Source organism: Manis javanica, chromosome 2 (assembly GCF_040802235.1).
Source record: "Manis javanica isolate MJ-LG chromosome 2, MJ_LKY, whole genome shotgun sequence".
Taxonomy (NCBI): Eukaryota; Metazoa; Chordata; class Mammalia; order Pholidota; family Manidae; genus Manis; species Manis javanica.
In genome coordinates, this window is record NC_133157.1 from 6,755,015 (window position 1) to 6,775,723 (window position 20,709).

At 48.7% G+C, this 20,709-nt stretch overlaps 1 protein-coding gene across 4 annotated transcripts; it reads right to left on the reverse strand.

Annotated features, from left to right (window-relative positions):
* Window positions 1-901: 901 nt before the first annotated feature.
* On the reverse strand, window positions 902-15,509 carry TBC1D13 (TBC1 domain family member 13). 4 transcript variants are annotated; one of them, XM_037008001.2, is made up of 13 exons: window positions 15,429-15,509; window positions 14,399-14,472; window positions 12,899-12,939; window positions 12,247-12,308; window positions 12,020-12,119; window positions 11,280-11,362; window positions 9,358-9,517; window positions 6,466-6,516; window positions 6,306-6,372; window positions 5,595-5,758; window positions 4,574-4,734; window positions 4,362-4,419; window positions 902-3,500 (listed from the first exon to the last, which is right to left on the reverse strand). In XM_037008001.2, the coding sequence occupies exons 1-13, from the start codon at window positions 15,449-15,451 to the stop codon at window positions 3,435-3,437; spliced, it is 1,110 nt and encodes a 369-aa protein (XP_036863896.1). In that variant the 5' UTR covers window positions 15,452-15,509; the 3' UTR covers window positions 902-3,434. The 4 variants fall into 4 exon arrangements, with proteins under 4 accessions (XP_036863896.1, XP_036863898.1, XP_017513798.2 ...); XM_037008003.2 differs by lacking the exon at window positions 6,466-6,516; XM_017658309.3 differs by having other exon boundaries at window positions 6,306-6,516.
* Window positions 15,510-20,709: the final 5,200 nt, after the last annotated feature.

A 20,709-nucleotide genomic window follows, 5' to 3' on the forward strand; every position in this document is an offset into this window, starting at 1 on the left:
TCTTGCGCAAGCTAGAAGCGCCTGATCGCTGAGCGCAAAGAAGCAAGTAGCTTATTTAATCCTCAAAATAGCCCCCAGAGGGAGTTCCTAGTTAGAACGAGAACACGACTCTAGGTCCGTCTGACACCTCTGTCCTTCTAACCATCACACCGTTAGACAGGTCTAGGAGTTTGGTAAAAATGTCCTTTACACCCAGCGTGAGGACAAGGATGCCCGCGGCTGGTGCTAACTGCTGGTCAAACAGAAACTGGTAGGACTCCAGAAAGCAGCTCGGACAGTAATTATGAAAAGCGTTAAAAAGGTTCATATCTTCCAACCCACTTAGAGGACTGAGCTGGGGAAATAAACCGAGCATGCAAAGATTTCAAACAAGTATCTTCCCCATGGTTTACTTATAATCGAGGCTGGAATAAGGAAAATACTGAAAAATAGAGGTGGGCCTTAGACAGTTTTAGCATATTGGGTAGAACAGTATATAGCCCGTAAAAGTATTTTTGGTCATACAACTTGTTGACAGGGAAAAGACACAAAATTATGTATCAAGAAAATGACAATGTAACACAAATTACATCTGCAGAGACATGTCGTTAGTGATTTTCTCCACATTGTGGGGGGTATAAATGACTTGTTTTATTCATGTTTTTTAATTTTTGAAGTTTTTTCTATCTAAAAAATAACTTACTGTGTAATTATGTATGTAATAGTTCCATCTCTAGTCCACATTCCCTCCTCCTCCCAGCTGTAAGTTGCAGTGGTGGAATGAGAAAACTCGAGCAGGGTCTTCAAGCATTTCCCGGCCTTTTTCTTGGACCACTCTAAGAGCCTCCTGACTCCACCCCTGCTCAAACTTTATTTTCCTGCTTTGGGATCTCAGATGTTTCAGTCCATCACAGCACCAATGCCCATTACAAAGAACACATGATTTATTAAAGACAATTTGTCATCAATAGCATTGATTCAAGGAACAAAACTGATGAAAAAACAAGCAGACTAACATTCTGACCCTCTGGAATGAGACTTGTTGAGCCCATACAGCCCAGTCCTTAAGTGTCCAAAGTCCTGGGGGAAGCTTCCCAAGCAGAAAGCCTCAGGCACTCTGGCTCTCTGGGCACCTCCCTTGAGAGTCCGGGGGGAGGGAAGAGGAGAAGGAATCGCCAAGGGCAGGTCCTTCCCTCAGACAGGATCCCACTGGGGAGCTCAACCTAACCTGGACACCATCCCTGTGCTCTTAACCTTCATCCCAAAGTGAAGGAGAGGGCACTGGACTCAGGTCTGGGACTGAGGAAATTAGACGCAGTGATTCAAGTAGTATGGCCCCAGGAGAGAAGGCAGGGGACAGGCAAGAGGGAATGCATCAGATGTCTGGGCACAGTCTGCTGGGTCCTAGGCTGTGGCCCAAGTCTCAGGCTGTGAAGGGGGTCAAAGCTGGGACTGAACCACCAGCTGAGAAGTTCCGGAAAGAGAGGGATCCAGACTGGTGGGCTCTTGAAGTCTGGCAAGGATACCAGCTGTCTTGTCTACCATACACTCAGTTCCAGGACAGAACTCAGAGCCTTCCCAGCCAGGACCTGCTGGAAAACCAGGAAGGCCCAAAAGGCAGGGGAAGGATGCTGACTCTGACCTTGGAAGGTCAAGAAGACTGTCTCCAACTCCTTTCAACCTTCCCAGCCCAACCATTCATCCCCAAACCAAGCACTTGCCAATCTGCAATAAATAATCAGGAGTCTGAATAAATAGTAAAAATCTCCCAAATATTACGTGTTGGGAAAGGAGGGGGCAAAAAGGCAAGCGCAGAAAGTCCCAGCAGCACCCAAGGTGGCCTGGTAAAGGAACCACTGGGCAACACTGTTCCTGGCCCCCAGCCAGGCCTGGTTAGGCAAGCAGGAAGTCCTGGCTGCTAGACTCAGGCTCTGGGGGGGCAAAAGGGTGCCTGCCCACCAGTCTGAGGGCCCTTGCTACATCACCCAGACTTCCAGACCCAAACCACCTGCATCCTCACAAAAGGAGGTTGGGGACTTGGTCACAATAACCCCACTCCTCCCACAGCCCAGGAGTGGGAGTAGCCAGCTGCTCCCGCTCAGAATACACCTGTCCCAAATCCTGGGAACAGCCCAAGCAGGTGCCCAAAGGCCAGCACCTCCTTCAGCCTGCTTGAGAGACACACGGTCTCCTCACACTAACAGGACCCGAGCCCTTTGAGATCAGCTGTGCCCGGCCCTGGGAAGCCCCCTTTGGGCCCACCTGCCCTTTATGGGAGTCACCTGCCATGGGCTGGGACCTGCAAAGCCATGGGAATGACTGCTCTTCCGGAGCCCCTGGGTCCCAGCCCCTGGTACAGAGCTGCTTTCGTATCTTTTTCCCTTTGGGAGAGAAGGGCATTTGGGGGGATCTCTAGAAGACCCAGCTCTCCTTCCTCCTCCTCCATCTCGGGGCAGAAGGTAAGAGGCGGAAAGCTTCACGGACCATCATTTCTCAGCAGCTTTTGATTTCCAAGGTTTCTGTCGAGGGAAGCAGATTCCCGGCCCTCCGGTGAGGCACTGTGGACTCCCTCCCCGCCTGGGAGACCTGCAAGCCTCAGGCGGGGGGATGGGAACAGGGTGCAGAGCCCAAGACTGACCGCCAGGGGCTCTGCTGAGCCAGACTCCTCATTCTGTCTGGGGGCTCATGGCAGTGGTTGGGGGTAAGAAGCTGGGGATAAGGCACCCCAAGAGAGAAGGGCAAAGGAAGAGCAATGGAGAGAGGAGCAGACAGTGAGGGAGTCACACACCCTCTGAGAAAGAGGTGGAGGGAGAAGAGAGGCAGACAGAGGTAGACAGGAAAGGGGAAGCACAGACCTAGAGGGACCAAAGGCACCCTCACCTCCCTCACATACTGACAGACACGCACAAACCGACCCACTACAGACAGACTCACAGAGTGGGGGAGCGACAGGGGGTGTGACCTGGGCCCGGCAGCTTCTTAGCTCCTTCACAGTGTCCCCTTCCCCCTGGAGAAGCCTGAGCACCAACGCCCAGAAGTTGTTTCTGGCTCATTTGCCAAGCACCTCCCCCCGACCTGAGCCCAGAAGACCAGAGCAGGAGAGGAAGGGAGCAGAGAGCAGAGGCAGGGAGGGACCCGTGCCAGCTCCCGGGGCCCCCAATCTGCCCCAGCCCCCAGGGAACAACTTCATGAGCCCCAGCTTTGCCCAGCAACCTGGGCAGAGTCCCAGGGCTGAAGAGAAGGTGGGAACTGGGGCTTGGTGGTTAGGAAGGAGCATGGCACAGTGTGCCCCCAGCGGGAGCGGCCTAAGGTGGGGAGCCGCGGTGAGGAGGCCTGCAGCAGGCCGGTCCTGCAGCTTCCCCTCGGGCTGGGATCCCACAGGCTTCTGCATGTCCCAGAAGCCAGGGCACAAGGGTCGGTGGCTTCTCTCCCAAACTGGGCCTCTTGCCTCCAGGCTACTTTGAGTCTTGGAGGTCCTTGGCTTTCTGTAGGATCTGGCAGACATCTGTGATGGGGTAATCCTGGACATGGGAGAGGCCAACAATGTATCTCTGACGTCAGCTCACCCCTCACCCCCTCTGCCACACCCACTGGGATCTGTCACCATGCTGGACCCTGGGCCTCGGGGACTGGGACCACAGGTTACCATACACCCACATTCTGCCCAAACCCCCACAGTAGCTAATGTCACACCCACTGCAGCACTAACGTAATCAACCCCACCAGTACTATCCAAAGGGCCCCACAGGACCCCCCCTCAGAACTGCCCTGCCTCATTGCTCCCATCCTGCCCCCAAAGCCTGAGCTGCATGGTTAATGACCTTGGTACTGGTCTGGACCCTGTCCGTGCATCAGATCACTGAGGCACCTCGGCCTTCTGATGAAGGGGTTACTGTGGTTACACCTGTTTTACAGATCTGGTCAATCTGTTACCGAAAACCAAACCCAGCCCACATGCTGAAGAAACTGGGGCCTAGAGAGGTTGTCACTTGGCTCAGGTCACATGACTAGCAAAGTAGAAGAGATGTGCAAACCCAAAGCTCTCTGACCCTCGAGCCTACGTTTCTAACCATGATGCCCCCAATCTTTCCTTCGCCAGGTCTAAGTGCAACCACCACCGAGCACAGCCATGTACTGGGTGCTACCATGTGCCAGTATGATTAACTTGGGTACAGCACAAGTCATTCTCTCAAGGCCACACCACACGCAGGTGGCAGAGCTGGGATTCCATCCCAGATCTGCCTCCGGGGTCTTGACTCCTAAGCCCTGCTCCACTCTACTGCTCCTGACCCCAGCCTGTCACAGCAGCTGGCATGGGTGGGTGCGTGGTAAGGATCTGCCTCGTGGCTGAAGACTGAGCTTGCCTCTCCAAACTCCATTACCTGCAGGAGCCGCATGTTTATGGTAAAGTCCCCGTCCAGCAACTGCTCCCGGATCAGTCTACAAAAAACAAGCAGCAAAAGTGCAGAGGCCCGGCTGCTGAGGGCCAACCCAGCCAGCCCTCCCGTTCCTTCCTCACCCGACAGTTCCAGAGGCCCACTCCAGCCCTGGGAGACCGGCCCCTGCCCAGCCCTCCGCTCGTGGCCACACTCACATGAGCATGGCGCAGCAGACGAGGAGGAGGAAGTCAAAACGGCTGTCATCAGCAAAGAGGGAGTCCCAGATACGGATGACGTCAGGCAGCAAGAACTCCTGGGACAGCAGCAGAGTCAGCCAGCGGAAGGCGAAGAACTGGGGCTTGATGTTCTGCTCTTGCTGGGGAGACAGAGGTGTGGGGTGGGGTGGTGGGTGGCCATGTAATGGTAAGCTAAGTGGGGACGACTCTGGGCCACCTAGAGAGCCTCGCTAGGTTGGGGGGCAGCTGCTGCTTGCTGCCAGCCAATGCTGTCAGATCTTCTGATTTTTCAAGAGAAGCCAGAAACCCAGATTTTTATGTAAGCTCTCTAGATTTATAAGTGATGGCTCAAATTCTTTTAAAACAGTACAGATTACAACCTTGGATTGTATACAGACAGAGAGACCATTATCAGGCACTTACCACAAACCTGCCTTGTGCTTATTGGCATATTAAATATATTATCTCACTTACCTGCTCCATATGGCAACCCCACAAGACAATTATTCCCCAGAGATGAGCCCTCAGGTCACAGTGAAGATCATTAATTGAAAAAGTGTTACAAAACAACAAAAAGATAATTCCACATTTGTTTAAAAAGACATGTTTATATATTTTCTTATTCACAAAATCTATTTATATATAAAGGTTTATACATAAATAAGCATGGGATACCACTTCAACAATTTTTTAGATTATTTTTAATTTTTAAAAATGAAGGCCATACTTCCTTTCTCAAAGGACTATTGGAGGCCAAACTCATCCAGGCTACAGCAAACGCCTGGCACCCAACAGGAGCTGAAGCCCCGCCCTCTCACTCCCAGCCTGCTGGCTCGCAGTCCTGCCCCAGCTCGCCGGCCAGTGCTCCCGAGCGGTAGCAGCCACTTTCAACCCCTGGATCAAGCCAGACCTTGCCCTGAGCCCCCGATGCCCAGGAAGGTTGCTGTCCTCTGCCCTTCCCACCTGTCTGCCCTGGCTTGTGTGGTCCCAGGGTCCTCACCAGTTTCAGGTAGAGTTCCACATCCTTATCCTTCAAGGTGGAGTACACCTTTTCCATCTTGTAGGTGATGCCACATTGTGAGTCATCCAGGCTCTTGATGAAGTTGTCCCGGATCTCAGCCATGAGGTTGGTGAAGCAGAAGAAGGTGTCTGCCTCAGCGTGCTCTGGCGAGACGGGCAGCGTGAGGGCAGCCACAAGGGAACTGGTACCCTCCCGAGTCCCACCCATCTCTCTTCCCTTCACCTCTGAGCCTCTCCAAGTCACCCGCCCTCACGGTCAGGCTCGGTCCCTCCCCTGTCCCTGACCACTCTCCACCCCTGGACTAGGGACATCACTTCTGGCTTCTCCCATCTGGCACCACTGTACACTCACTCAATAGGTGACATGCTCTTCTGATGACATTTCTCAAATCATTAGTTATTTAAATCCTTCCTATTATTCAGCTTCCTGTATATGCATCTCATCTCCTCTACCAGAAACTCAGTCACAAATACCAAGAAATTCTATAAACTTCCAACATTCTATGAAGTCCAAGCCAGAAAGGATCTCAGAGATGATCCAGGCCAACCCACTCATCCAACAGAGGGAAACGGAGGACCAGAAAGGGGAGGTGAGCTGCACAGCCAGATAAGCCCAGTAGTCTAGGTCTCCTCGGCCCATTTGTCCAGGGAGCCAGCTACGAAGGACGTGGGCAGCCAAGAGCCCCTTTACCTTTCCACTCGCTGTTGGGGTCGGTGGCAAAGGTATAGTAGAGGGGCCCCACGATCTCATTCATGCCCTGCACATAAGCAATGCCAGGGTTGAGCTTGGCGTAGATGAATAGGATCCGCTCCACCACCTCCCAATGGGCCTCACAGCCATTGGGCAGCACCTCGTACTCATTCAGGGAAGACGGTGCAGAGCTCTTGTGTGGGGAGCTCATCTGGGGAAGAAGAGGAGGAGCCTGTCAACAAGGCGAGTGGCACTGTGGACGGTGTGTTCTCACCAGAAACGTTTACCGTTAAGCCTAGACTTAAGCTCCAGCTTTTGGGAAATACATGTCCAGCACACCAGGAGGACACACAGACTGATTCACAATGTGAGACATTCCTCTACAAGTCCGCTGGACTAAAGAATAACTTATGGTGATAAAAGCCTGCAGAGTGCTTACCTCAAGGTGAGGGGTACTGACTGGGACTTCCCAGATGATAGAAATGTTCCACATTTTGATATGGCCGGCAGTTACACAGGTACATACGTAAGAAAAAGTTTACCTAGTCGAATACTTAAGACTTGTGCATTTTACTGCATATAAGTTATATTTCAGTTAAAAAAAAAAAAACTTTTAATATGCCAAAAACAAACAACTGGCCAAGACTTCAAAACGTGGAATGCTGTAGTGAGGGGAATAAGTGGAGGTGTGTCCCCACTGAGAGACTAAAGAAACATGGATCCCAATGCAACGCCTATGCCTTGACTGGGTCCTGGTTTGGAAGGAGAACAAAGATCTTCTTGGCACAACTGAGGACATCCACCACGGAGTGGACGTCAGGTGTTCCTGTGGAAGGACCGTGCACCCTCACAGATGGGAGAGGCCGAGGAGGAGGAGGTCACTCAGAGGTGCCTGCCGGAGCACGTGAGGGTAAGGGCGCAGGGCAGCCGCAGCCTGCCTTCTGTGAAACACGCTCCAATACGCCAAAACGTGAACAACTGCTGGATCTGGGTGGCAAGTACATAGGTGTGCACTGGACTCTTCTTTCAACTTTTCTGAACATTTTAAATTTTTCATAAGAAAAAGCTGGGAGACAAATAAAGAGGTGGCCCCTATTACAGGCTCATGCAGCACAGCCGAAGTCCCCAGCAGCGGCTGCCCAACAGGACCCCTCAGAAGCTTTGTGGGGTTACCTGTAGGAGAGCTACAGGCAAAGCCGGGCACGGACAGTGTTTGGAGCACAGGGTCCTGAAGTCACTAAAGCCCCTTTCCCACTGAACATGCACTAGTGTGTACATGTGCACACACGGATACACACATCGCTAGCATTTACCAACTTTCTATATGCAAGGCAGTGCCCTATAAGCATTTGTCCATTTCATCCTCTGAACAATCTAGAATATCCTCTCAATACTAACTTAACAGTGAGAAAGCTGAGGCTCAGAAATGTTACGTCACTCATCCAATGCCTCACATTAAGTGGCACTGGGACTTGAACCCAGACTCGCAGACTCCACAACCTGAGGTCCAGGCCTCGGAGAATGCCCAGTGCTTTTTCCAAGAACCTGCACAGCCATGACCTCATTTCATCCTCCAAGCGATTCAAAAGCCAGCAGGGCAGAAATGATTATGTCCACTTCACAGAAAAGGAGATGAAGGCCCAAGACGGTAAGCCTGCGTTACCTGCCTATAGTAAACAGATGGCCAACTGTAACTCGAACTGCCAACCGTGAGTCCAGAGGTCTAGGCATGAAGCTTCTGGTCAGGTTCTCTGCCACCAGGACCAGGTCCAAACCTCAAATGGGTTAGAGCTCACCTCTCAGACCCTAATTACTGTGGTGATATGAATGACAGAATCCAGGTCTCCACCTCGTCCCACAGCCGGGATGTCAGCAGCCTACCTGCACACAGCCAGCCACACAGTCATCCAGCCAAGCACTCTGCACCTCCTGTTCACCCAACTGTCCTGGGCACGGAGAACTCTGGGATCAGCTGTAACTGCCCTTGTCACCCCTGTAGCAGAAAACCACTGCTCTCCTAGAGACACAGAGCCTTGATCCGTCATTCCACTTGGAAAGAGCTTCTGCAATAGCATCTGCCACTGGCTTGTTGGAGGGTACAGAGGATTTTTCTAGTGTTGGAGGACAGCAGTACTAAAGCACACATGTAAATTAAAGAATAAGATAATATACTTTAATGACAAACAGTTTCTCAGAAATGTGCTAGAAGACAGGGGTTCAAACACTCAGCATGACGTGCCCCCCACAAGTCCTATCAATTCCACCTCCCAAGTCTTTCAGATCTATCCCCACCCGCCCTTGCCTGGACCACACAGCTGCTGCCCAGCAGCCTCCCCACCTCCATTCCTATCCCCTCCAGTCAATATCCCCACAGTGCCCACAGCAACCTTTCACAAAGGCAGCCCTGAATCACATTACTGCCCTGCTCAGAACACTGCAAGGGTCCCCGAGCCCTCAGCACAAAGGCCCCTCATGGCCTCACCACCACCAGAACCACCACCACCTCCGCCCCACCCCAGCCCCACGCCTGCCACTGCATCTTCCACAGCCCTCCCCTCCCCCTTCTCTCTATCTCTGCCAGGCTGGACCCTCTATTCCTCCAACACACCTTGCTCTCTCCTGCCTGAGGACATCACATATGCTCTCCTTTCCACCTGGAAGGCTCTTTCCTCCTAGTTCTTCAAGCCTCATCTTCAATGTCCCTTCCCAAGGGAAGTCTGCCCCGATACTCAGGCCACCCCGATCATCGCACCCATCACGTTTTCCCATCACACATGACATAGTTACTTTTCAAGAGCCATCTCCGCTGCAAGCTTGCAAGTGCAGCTCCCTTGCTGCCCAGCAGTGCCCTCTCCCTGCGCCCGTCACACCCAGCCTTTGAAGCCTGACTTTCAGAAGGAGCCCCAGACGAGCCCCTGGCAGGACCAAGGCTGCTCTCTCTGGGAAACTGCCAAGGCAAGATGGTCATGGGCCTGGTGGCAGGTGGCCCAAGGGAAGCAAGGAGGAAAGGGCTGTCACAGGCGTCCCTTGGGCCCCCCAGGTTGGCTCTCACATTTGTGACCCCACTCCGGTTCCGGGCCACTGTCTGGGATTTCAGCGTTGTCTGCTCCACCCGCTTACGAAGGGTCTCAAACTCATTCTGGGGGTCCAGGATGAGGAGGCAAGGGTACTCAGTGGCCCTCTGGAAGAAGGATATGTCTGGACACAACCTCCTGACAAGGGGGAAGAGCAGAGAGTAGTTACTCAGGGTGGAGCTCTGGGGCTTTCTATCAGCACCCTGCCGCCAGGTGCCCCAGCATCCCAAAAGGCATTTTTATAATTTCTTTTAAATAACATTTTATTTTTAAAAATTACAATTTTAGAAAAGCAACATAGTCATCATATATATTCACCCATATTCTCATGTATATTTGCAGATACATATATAAACATCCATATATTTAAGTGTCCTTATGGTTTTACAATTCAACTCTTCTCTTAAACCACAAACATCTTTCCATGTCAAAAATACTCTAAAATGTATAGGATGTTTGTTACCTGTTGTGTGGTTTAAAATGGCGAAAGAGGTTAGGTTAAGTTACACATTGTACAACAGAGTGTTATTCAGCTGACGTGGGAAGATGGCAAAGAGAGGAAAAAGCAAGCTGGGAGACAATCTCTAGAATGTGATCAAGTTGGTTTTGTTTTGTTTCCAGTTTATTGAGATATAATTGGCACACATCACTGTTTAAGCTTAAGGCGTAAAGGTTCTCACACATATGCACCGCAGCACATGCACATTCTTCAGACTTCTTATACACAGCACATTGCAAAATTCCATGTAGTCATGCTACAATCACTACCGGTGTGAGACAGAACCTGTGTCCCCAGAACCAGGTTCAAGACACGTTTCTTGACTTAAACAGGGCTGTTAAAACACCTTGTGGAAAGAGGCTGCCCAACACCAGCCTGAGAATGAAGGAGGTAAGAGCCCCCTTGCATCCTGGCTGCACCACCCTAGCCTGGGCTTCCGTTTGAAAAAGGGTCTGGGCCAAACGTGCACAGAGGAGCAGCACACAGGGTGCTGAAGGGCTGGAAATAGAGCTGACAACTGGGGAAGGTGGAACTGAAACCAGGTGGACAGACTCCAGAACCCGCGCTCTAACCATTCAGCTCCACGGCACACAGGCCTTCCTTCTAGCTCCTCACCCAGCCTTGTGGGAGATTCACCCGCTGCCAGACTCACCAACCCAATAGGACAGCACAGCCAGTGTTTCCACATTTGTTTCCCAAGTGGAGAAGCCCACGAACGCACATGCTGCAGCCAAATATTTTAAAAACCACACGTCTGACTCTGTCACTCCTGTGCTTAAAACCTTTGCATGACCACCCACCTCCTTGGGAAGTCCAAGGTCCAACCCCTGCCTCCCGTAAGTGTGGCTTCCACCCCACTGGCCTTCACACTGCTCCTGGAACGGGCCAAGCTCCGAGCTCCCAGGGCGCCCCACAGTCAGCTCCCTGCCCACCAGGGCCTTTCCCTTTCTCTTCCCCGAGGGCTCTGACTCCTCCGCCCTGAGCTGAAACACCGCTTCTTCAGGCAGGCTTCTCTGAAGGCCCCAAAGCACCCTGAATGCCTCCTTCAGAGCATTCACCACACACTTTAACTACATGGAAGACCTATTTGGTGACTGTCTTTCCACCTTCTCTGCCAGGTTCTGAGCTCCTTAAGCAGAAGGATCATATCTGCCAATTCTGTGTTCAGCCCTGACCTTGGCACTGAGCTTGCCATACAGTGGGGCCTGAGTATTTGTTGCAGGAGTGATGAGACAAATCCATAAACGTCAGCGGCAAAGTCAAAACTAAGGCAGGGAGAAAGGAGAGCCAGGCAACCCCTTCTCAAGCCTATTGTTACCAGGGCCTGGGCTGGACAGGGCAAGGGCGTAACTGGAAATACCTGGAAGTCCCATGCCCACCGCAGGCCCCCACCCCTCTTACCGGACATCTTTGTCAATCTGCAGCAGCACCTCGTTGTCCTTGAAATACGTGTTCCACCGGCTATCAGGGTTGGGGTTGAGGGGCTGGTGGGGGAAAGAAGCTGCTCTGTTCTAGGCCCAGACAGGGCCCGAGGGGCAGATACCGGTCAGGGGCCTGAGCAGTGGCCCTGCAACCAAGTACCCCACTAGAGGCCCAGCTGTGGCTCTGAGATAGCCTGCCAACTCCTTGAGGGGCAGCACCGGCCTCCCGCAGCCGCCCAAATCATCCCCAAACTCCACAGCTGGTAGCTGAGCCCTGCAGCCCCCAGCACTGCTCTGTCCACTGCTGCAGCTCTAGAACATTGCATGTTACATGTGCTCACTGAATGCTTGCTCCAGGCCACGGAAAGGCAGTTTACCCCCACTCTTTCCCTTTTCTGACTTCCTTCAATTATAAAATCAAAGACTCCTCCTCAAGAAATGGGCATGAGGAGGAAAGGAGACAATGCACACAGAGGACCTGCCTCAGTGCCTCCCACTCCTGGAACCCCAGCTGTCACTTAGTCCTGACCCAGCCCAGAGCCTGAGGTGAAGAGGGGAGAGATATCCGCCTACAGGGGCTGAGTGGCCATACCAGAAAGGAGGTGCTGCAAGGGACCAGAGGGGACTGAGACTGGCTGCACTTGTCCTCCAGGGTGGGGCAACAGCCTTGCCCCCAACCTCACTCCACAGCCTCAGCCCCCACTGCCCACCCCTACTCACATGGTCCTCGAAGGTCACATCCTCCCTGGACACACCCATGTTGGCCTTGGCAATGCCAGGCTGGATAATCATTTCCCTCAGGAATTGAGCATAGAGCTCCCTGCAAGAGAGAAGGGATGAGAGGGATGATTCCTAAGGGTCTCATCCGGGGAGCTGGACGGGCCCAGCACTACCTGTTCTGTCGGATACAAGGGCCCTCCCATCACTCCCCTTTCTTGAGGTCTCACCTTTGCTTGGCCAGGATGGAGGTCCATGAGGCTCTCTCCAAGGGGAGGTAGTTCAAGAGGATCTGGAAAGAGGAAGGAGAGCGAAGTTCTGGCTACTCCCCGAGCCCAACCCTGGACAGTAGGTGGAGGCTGACAGGCCTCAAGGGAAATGTCTGCTAAAGCCCAGAGAAGACATGATGGACTGAAACCCAGAAGCACAGGCGTGGGTATAGCCTCCCTTTCCTCCCCATTGCCTCCCTCTTCCTTTATCCCAAACCAGCCCTTTCCCCTGCTTTTCCTCACACAGACTCTTCCAAATGATAATAAAACCTCATGCTCAAAGGGGCTGGAAACCAAGACATTGGGCCTTCGCTCCCACCTCGGCTACAGCTTTGGGCAAAGCACAGCTTTCTTTTGTCCCAATGAGCATCACTTCCACTGCACTGCATGGACCAGGAAGCAGACGGCTTCCCTGGCAGTACGAAGTGTCCCATCCCCAAGGGGACCCTGGAGGGGATGCCAGTAGAAACAGAAAACCCAGAACTTCCCAGGAAAGCTTCCTCAGACAAGCAAGGAGAGGTGCAGAACAGGACGAAGGGCTTGGGTTGGGGCAGCCCATGCAGGAACCTCAGGATTTTCAGCAGAGCAGAAGCCCCACCCCAGGCACACCCACCTTCCAGCAGAGGCACCGCAATCCGCCCTCACAGGGGATGCCTGTGGACACAGCAGGCAAAGGTCACACCCCAGGCCACAGCCCCAGAACCCTCCAGCCCTCCACCTCGGAGCCAGTGGCAGGGAGTGGAGTGGGCAAGAAGTACTTCTTCAAGAATTATTTTCTGTAAGAATGATTACTAGACTAGATGCTAATCCATCCACCAACCACCATCTCTCCCAAGCAAAGTCAGGTCCCTCATTATAAACAGTAATGGCTCCATGACTTCCCTTTCTTAGCATCCGTCACAGTTGTAACATCATGATGTAACTTGTGTATTTCATTAACATCTGTAACCCCTACCACTCGGTAAACCCCAGAAAGACAAGAACCAAATTTGTCTTATATTGTACCCAGCATAAGGCATGGCACATAGAAAATATTACATAAGTATTTTGTGGAATATAAACTAAGCTATGAATACCCAGTGCTTTGTGCTTTATGGACATTATTTCACTTATTCCTCATTATAACCCTAGTAAATAGGGAAGATCAGCTTCGTGTCCTCATCCTACAAATAAAGAAATTCTATCTGTACAGACAGAGCAATCAAGGACTCAAACACAGATCTGACTGCAGAGCCCAAACTCTTAACCACTACCACAGACAGCCTCCCCAGAGGCCTGGGGAGGATTCTTCAGCCTAGCACAGATCCCAAGACCCCTCAAGAACTTCAGGGCCTAAATATCACTTCTGAACAGAAACACAAACTTCTCCTGCAATATTGTCAGGAACCTTGCCAAAGCAGCTATTGCTCCGGTATCCCTAATAGCATGAACAGGAGCTAATGCCCCCACCTCAGAAACTGCACGGGGATGAAAGGAGCAACTCAAGAGTTCCTTGCTGACAACATTACCAGGGCAGCGCAGTGACCAAAAGCTACACAGAATACTTTGGGGTATTTTTAAAGCCAAGCAAAAATCTCTGTGCTGGAAGGTTAACTGTACAAGGGAGGGCAAAGTCAAACACTGCTGAGGCTCAGCAACTTAAAGTCAGTGTCTCCAGGCTGGAATTTTACCAACCAAAGTTCAGGTTCCCTAGTCAGCTTTGATCCCAAGCCAGGGAGAGAACCAGGAACCACTCTGCAGTTAACCCAATTCTACAACACAGGGAGCTTGCTAAGGACTGAGGGGAGACCCAACTCGACTCCAAAAGTCTGCTCCCCGCTCCCATCCCCATCCTCGTCCTCTCCAGTTACTCTCAGGAAGTAATAGACGTCACTTTTGCACCGTGAACACCCTACGGCCTGCAGGTGTGCTAACTGTAGCAGCCACTCCCCTGGAAACCCCCTCCAAGCTGAGGGCAGTCACTGGTTGTTCAGCTCCACAGAATGCAGAATGCCCCAAGAGGCAGCCTGGCCCCCAGAACTGACCGGATGTGGCCTTCCTTGGGCGCAACCCCCTCCATCCTTGCCACAGTGTTGCTGCAGGAAAACCCTGAAAATGGAAAGTTGCCTCTTACCACTAAAACTAAGTTCCCGAAGCTTCTCCAAGGTGATCATGGGCTCCTTCAGGACATCCTGGAAATCTGCAATCCTGGAAGGTGGGAGGGAGAGGCAAATGATATACACCCAGACCCTGAGCTGACAGGCTTAGTGACCGCTCCTGAAGCCCACAGCTCCCTCAAACCACCAGTCTCCAACCTGTTCCTCCCTCCCCTTCAGGACGTACAGATGGCAAAGCTCAATCAAGCTGGCCAAAGGCAGCTTTGGGGAACCAGAGAATTATAGATCACTTCTTCCCCTAAGCCCAGAAACACAGTATTCTTGTCTAGAGGTTCTCAAGTAAGCACCATGAAATTAGAAAATTGTAATATCTGATGAGATGGCATTTATTGGGCACTTCCTGCCAGCCAGGCTCAGCCCACAGGGCCACTTATCTGAATTCAATGAACCCTAAGACCAGGAGTAATTTGATCCCTAGACAACAGACCTGTGTAATCTGCAAGCATCATTCCAGGCTCAAAAATACAACCATTTGAAGACCTCTGGGCCAACCCAGGAGCAAGGACAAAAGGTTTAAAAAGCAAGTCCTGCAGAAAAACTGGAGTGAGCAAAATTTAACCAATGCTGCGGTATTTGGCCTGGGAGAGGGGACAGGCTGGAGAATCCAGGTTTTCTCTTTTCTAGTAAGAAACGGGCATGCGGGACGAGGAGCATTTGGAGGAAGGAGGGTACTTGGGCTGAGGATTAATAAGAGAGACAGGAACGGAGGGGAAAGGGGAGGTAACGGGGCACCGACGCCCTGAACGAGGAAGACACCAGGAGGAAAGCAGGGCTCCGCGGTGAGGGAGAGGGGCGATGACCCCAGGGCAGAACTGCCTCCGTGTGTGTCCCCTAAGGCCCACAGGCAACGAGGCTGGGGAGAGGGCGCCTGAGACTCACTACCTGGGGGCTCCCGGTTCCTGGCCGCACCCGCGCCCCGCTCCGTGAGGCAGAAGGGGCGGCCTGGCCAGGAACGGTCTGGCCGCGGCAGCCCCCTTGGCCACTTACCGGCTCTTGTGCAGACTCGACATGGTGTTGACTTCCGGATCCCCCTCTGCCTCCGCCGCCTCCACCGCCCCCGCCGCCCCCGCCCCCTAGGGACGCAGGCGCTCCACAAAGGCTTCCGACCAGAAACGCAGCCGCGGGGAAACTCGTTCCGACCCCACCCCCAACTCCCCCAGCAGGCTCCGCCGGCCCCGGCCCGCCCACTCGCCCGCTGCCCGCGCTACCGCGGCCCGGCAGGTGCCACGAGCGTGCCCCACCCCCGCCCGGTTTGGGAGCCCTGCGGACCACGTCTAAGAGCTGCTAGTGACGTCAGATACTGTGCCCCAGGGCTATTCTTTGCGCTTCCCGGGGCCTCAGTTTCTATCCATGCAATACGCTTGTCACCCTCTCCTCTTCCTCACCTGTTCCTCACCTGCAATAAACTATTGCGTCATTGTTTCGGGGCTGTGGACCTTCTCTGCTAAACTCTACGCCTCCCGGCTGGTCTTTTCACTACTCAATCCTCCACACCACATGGAGCGGATGTTTCAGTAGCTGTGGGATGGGAGAACAGGATTACAACTCATTGTTCTTTGATCCGTGGATTTCATTAACTTGAAATGTACCAGAATATCAGAAAAATGGAAAAGGAAAGCCAAGATTTCAGGATCCTTCCCAAGACAGTTGGTGGCCTTACAATGATTTTCTCCACACATATGTGTGCACATGTACCTAATTGTCCTTATTTTTTACATTTCTCCACAGATTGGTGAAGACTTTGTAACTGGACTGTGTAACCTCGAAACCCCCTCCAACTCTCCGGTGTCTGCCCACCAGGACTTCACTGCCCAGTGGAGCAGGCGCACAAATACCTGCTCCATTATTCACGCATCCCACAATTTCTGCTCCCACTGTGTGCTAGGCAGTGGGCTAAATGTTTCTGCAGAATACAAACATCAAGTTCCGTTATAGAAAATACAAGAAATGAATAAATGTTGACTTAATTGCACAACAGGAAAGAAATGTTTTTTCAGATAAAAATCATACCAGCTGGTCCTTTAAAATGTTAGTTAGGAAGACAAGGAAAACACAAATGATATGTTAAGAAAAATACAAATATTTGGCTATCATTTGGGAAAAAATAAAGTCCTAGTCCCGCCTCACATCTGACAGAAAAAATAGATTCTTGATGAATTAAAGCTCTTCAAGAGAAAAGTCTATAGGATTAGAAAATATATATATAGAAAAATATTTATATTTTCTCTACATATATGTATATATATATGGAATATACAAGGTCCAGAAGCTATGAACGATAACACAGATATTAACTACGTAAAATATTAAATCTTTATATGGTAAAGTAAAAGACAAACATCAATAGGGGAAAATATGTGCACTCTTTATGATAAAAGGCTAATCTCCCTAACATATACAGAGTTCTTAAGTCAACAAGAAAAAGACAAACACCACCATAGGAAGAAAAAATAAACATTCACTCATTCAAGAAATTTATCGAGTGCCTATGATGTGCCAGGTATGTTCTAGGTATTGGGAACTTAGGAGTGAACAAAACAGACTAAAATCCCATCTCTCAAAGAGTTGACATCTTAGTGAGGGGAGGAAGATATTAAGTAAGATAAATAAGTCAACTGAATCGTTTGTCAGATGGTGATAAATCCCTACAGAGGAAAATAAAGCTGGAATGGTAGTAGGAGGTGTTGTAATTTTAAGAAATAGAATCAGGAAAGCCGCTCTGAGATGACATCTCAGCAAACATCCAAAGAAGGTAAGACAGCAAAGCTTATTAGCAGCCACTTCAAAGAAGAAATAAAAATATCCTGCCAAAACCTGAAATAACATTAAGTTGTACTAATACCCAAAGAAGTATGAATGAGCCACCATAGTGTGCCTCTTGGATGGGTAAAAGTAATCAGTATTTATCGGACCCTACATCACTAGGATGTGGAGAAACAGACCTCTTCCAAGTAGCTTTAAAGAGAGTAAGACTGTACAGTTTTTCTCTAGAGCAAATTGACAAGCACTAGTACAACTTTTTTAAATTTGTGCGTTTTTATTAAACCTCATATTGAAACATAGGATCACAGGAGGTTACAGAGATAGTACAGAGAGTCTTTTGCACTTTTCATCTAGTTTCTCTCACTGGTTTCATCTTAATACAATTTATCAGCTTCAAGATACAGTGGGTGTTCCACAAACTGCATATATTTCAAGTAGACACTTTTTAAAGTTGACATATATATATACATGCCTGTAGAACCATCACACAATATATATCTATCATCACTAAAAATTCCTCCTGCCCTTTTTTACCTCCTCCTTTCTTCCTCTTTTTATATACCCTGTCTCCCCCCATACCCAGGCTTGCAATTTCTAGAAATGTATATAAAGGGAAACATACACTATGTACTTGTTTTATCTGGCTCCTTCCACTCAGCATAATTATTTTGAGCTTTGTGCGTGTTGTAGCATGCATCAGCACTTCATTTCTTTTTATTGCAGCATAGATTCTATTACATGAACATAACCATAATTTATCCATATACCTGTTGATAAACATTTGGGTGCTTCTATTTTTTTGCTATTACACAAAAGGTGCTATGAATATTTGTGCACATGTCTTTATAGGAACATACACTTCTTTTCTCTTGAAGTGGAATGGTTGGATGAAGCTAAAATTTTTCAGAAACTACCAAATCACTTCCCCACATGGTTGGGTCATTTTAAACCCACACCAGCAGTGAATGAAGGTTCCTGATGCACCACATCCTCACCAACACTTAGTATTGTCAGTCTTTGTAATTTAGACATTCTAGTCTAGATGCACAGTGGTATCTTACCATTTTTTTAATTGAAGTATAGTTGATACACAATATTATATTGGTTCAAGTATTCACTGTGTACACAACACAGTGATTCAACAGTTACCCGCATTATTAAATCCTCACCCCAACTAGTGTAGTTTCTGTCAACAGAAAGATTTACAGAATCATTGACTATATTCACCATGCTGAAGGTTCATCCCTGTGACCAATTTGTATTATAATTGAGATTTTTGTGCCTCTCTATCCCCCTCCCACCCACCTACTGCAACTCCTTCCCCGTGGTAACCACCAGTCACTTCTCCACATCTCTGAGTCTACTGCTGCTTTGTTCATTTTGTTTTGTTTTGGTTTTAGATTTCACATGTAAGTGAAATCATATGGTATTTGCCTTTCTCCACCTGGCTTATTTCACTTTCAGCGTAATACCTTCTAGGTTCACCAATGTTGTCAGAAACAGCCGGATTTCTCTTTTATGGATGAAGAATATTCCATTGTGTGTATATACCACTTTTTCTTTATCCATTTATCTATTAATGGACACTTTGGTTGCTTCCATATCTTGGCTATTGTAAATAATGTGTCAATAAACAGGGGTGCATATATCTTTTTGAATCAGAGATTTTGTTTTCTTCTGGCAAATTCCTAGAAGTGAATTACTGAGTCATATGGTATTTCTATTTTTAGTTTTGTTTGGAACATCTGTACTGCTTTCCACAGTGGCTGCACTAATTTCCAGTCCCACCAGCAGTGTAGGAGGACTCCCTTTTCTCCACATCCTCACCAACACTTGTTATTTTTCGTCTTTTGAATAGTGGCCATTCTAACTGGTGTAAGATGGTATCTCATTGTGGTGTTGATTTGTATTTTTCTGATGATTAGTGATGTGGGGCATCTTTTCATGTGCCTATTGGCCATCTGTGTTTCTTCTTTGAAAAAATGTGTGTTCAGGTCCTCTGCCCATTTTTTAATTGGGTTATTTGCTTTTTGGTGTTGTCATATGAGTTCTTTATATATTTTGGATGTTAACCCCTTATCAGATAAATCATTTAAAAATATATTCTCCCATACTGCAGGCTGCCTTTTTGTTTTGTTGATGGTGTCCTTTGCTGTACAGAAGTTCTTTAGTTTGATGTAGTCTCACTTGTTCATTTTTTGCTCATTTCCCTTGCCTGGAGAGACATGTCCAGAAAAAAAATTGCTCATGCTTATGTGCAAGAGATTTTTGCCTATGTTTTCTTCTAAGAGTTTTATAGTTTCTTATTTTGGTCTTAATATGCATTTCCTTAAAGACTAATGATGTCAAGCATCTTTTCATGTGTTTGTCATTCATATATCTTCTTTGGGGACCTTAGCTGTTCAAATTTATTGTCAATATTTTTATTCACTTGCTGTTTTCTTACTGAAATTGAGTTTTGAGGATTCTGGATACAAATCTATTTTATTTTTATTTTTAATCATGGTAAAATAAAAAACATAAAATTTACCATCTTGACCATTTTTCAGTGTACAGTTCAGTAGTGGTAAGGGCATTCACATTGTGTGCACCCAATCGCCAGAATTCTTTTCATCTTGCACAACTGTAACTCTATATCCATTAAACAACCTCTCCTCATTTTCTCCTTCCCCTAAGCCCTGTTAACCAGCATTCTACTCTCTGTCTCTATGGATTTGACTACTCTCAATACCTCGTGTAAGTGGAATCATACAGTATGTGTCTTTTTGTGACTGCCTTATTTTTTTATTTAAAAATATTCTGAAAAAAGAATGTAAAAATCTATTTATTTCACTTAACATAATATCCTGAAGTTCAGCCATGTTGTAGCATGACTAAGAATCTTCCCCCTTTTTAAGGCTGAATAACATCCCATTGTATGTGTATACCACCTTTTCTTCATCCATCTATCCACCAATAGACACATGGGTTGCTTCCACTTTTTGGCTATTGTGAGTAATGCTGCTATGAATAGGGTGTACACATCTCTCTTCAAGACCCTGTTTTCAATGCTTTGGGGCATGCAACTAGAAGTGGAATTGCTGAACCATATGGTAATTCTATTTTTAATTTTTTGAGAAACTATTATACTGTTTTCCATAATGGCTGCACCCATTTACATTTTCACCAAAAGTGCATAAGGAGTCCAATTTCTCTACATTCTTGCCAACATGTATTTTCTGTTTTTATGATCATAGGCATCCTAATGGGTATGAGGTGGTATAAGTCTTTTTTAAATATGTGATTTTCAGATATTTTCTCCCAGCCTGGGCTTGCCTTTATGTTCTCTAAACAATATTTTTCAAAGAGAAGTTCTTAATTTTGATAAATAATTCCTTTTATGTCATATCTAAGAAACCTTTACCTAATTCAATATCACAAAGATATTCTCCTACACATTTTATAATTTTAGGTTCTACATTTAGGTCTATGATCCATTTAAACATGTTTGCAACCCATTTTGAAT

Excerpts from the sequence above, each read along its gene's own strand:
- TBC1D13 (XM_017658309.3), bottom strand. The coding sequence starts at position 15,451 with ATGTCGAGTCTGCACAAGAGCCG. Across the intron at positions 14,473-15,428 it reads TCGAGTCTGCACAAGAGCCG|GATTGCAGATTTCCAGGATG; the intron begins GTAAGTGGCCAA and ends CCCACCTTCCAG. Across the intron at positions 12,940-14,398 it reads TCGGGAACTTAGTTTTAGTG|GCATCCCCTGTGAGGGCGGA; the intron begins GTAAGAGGCAAC and ends CTGTGTCCACAG.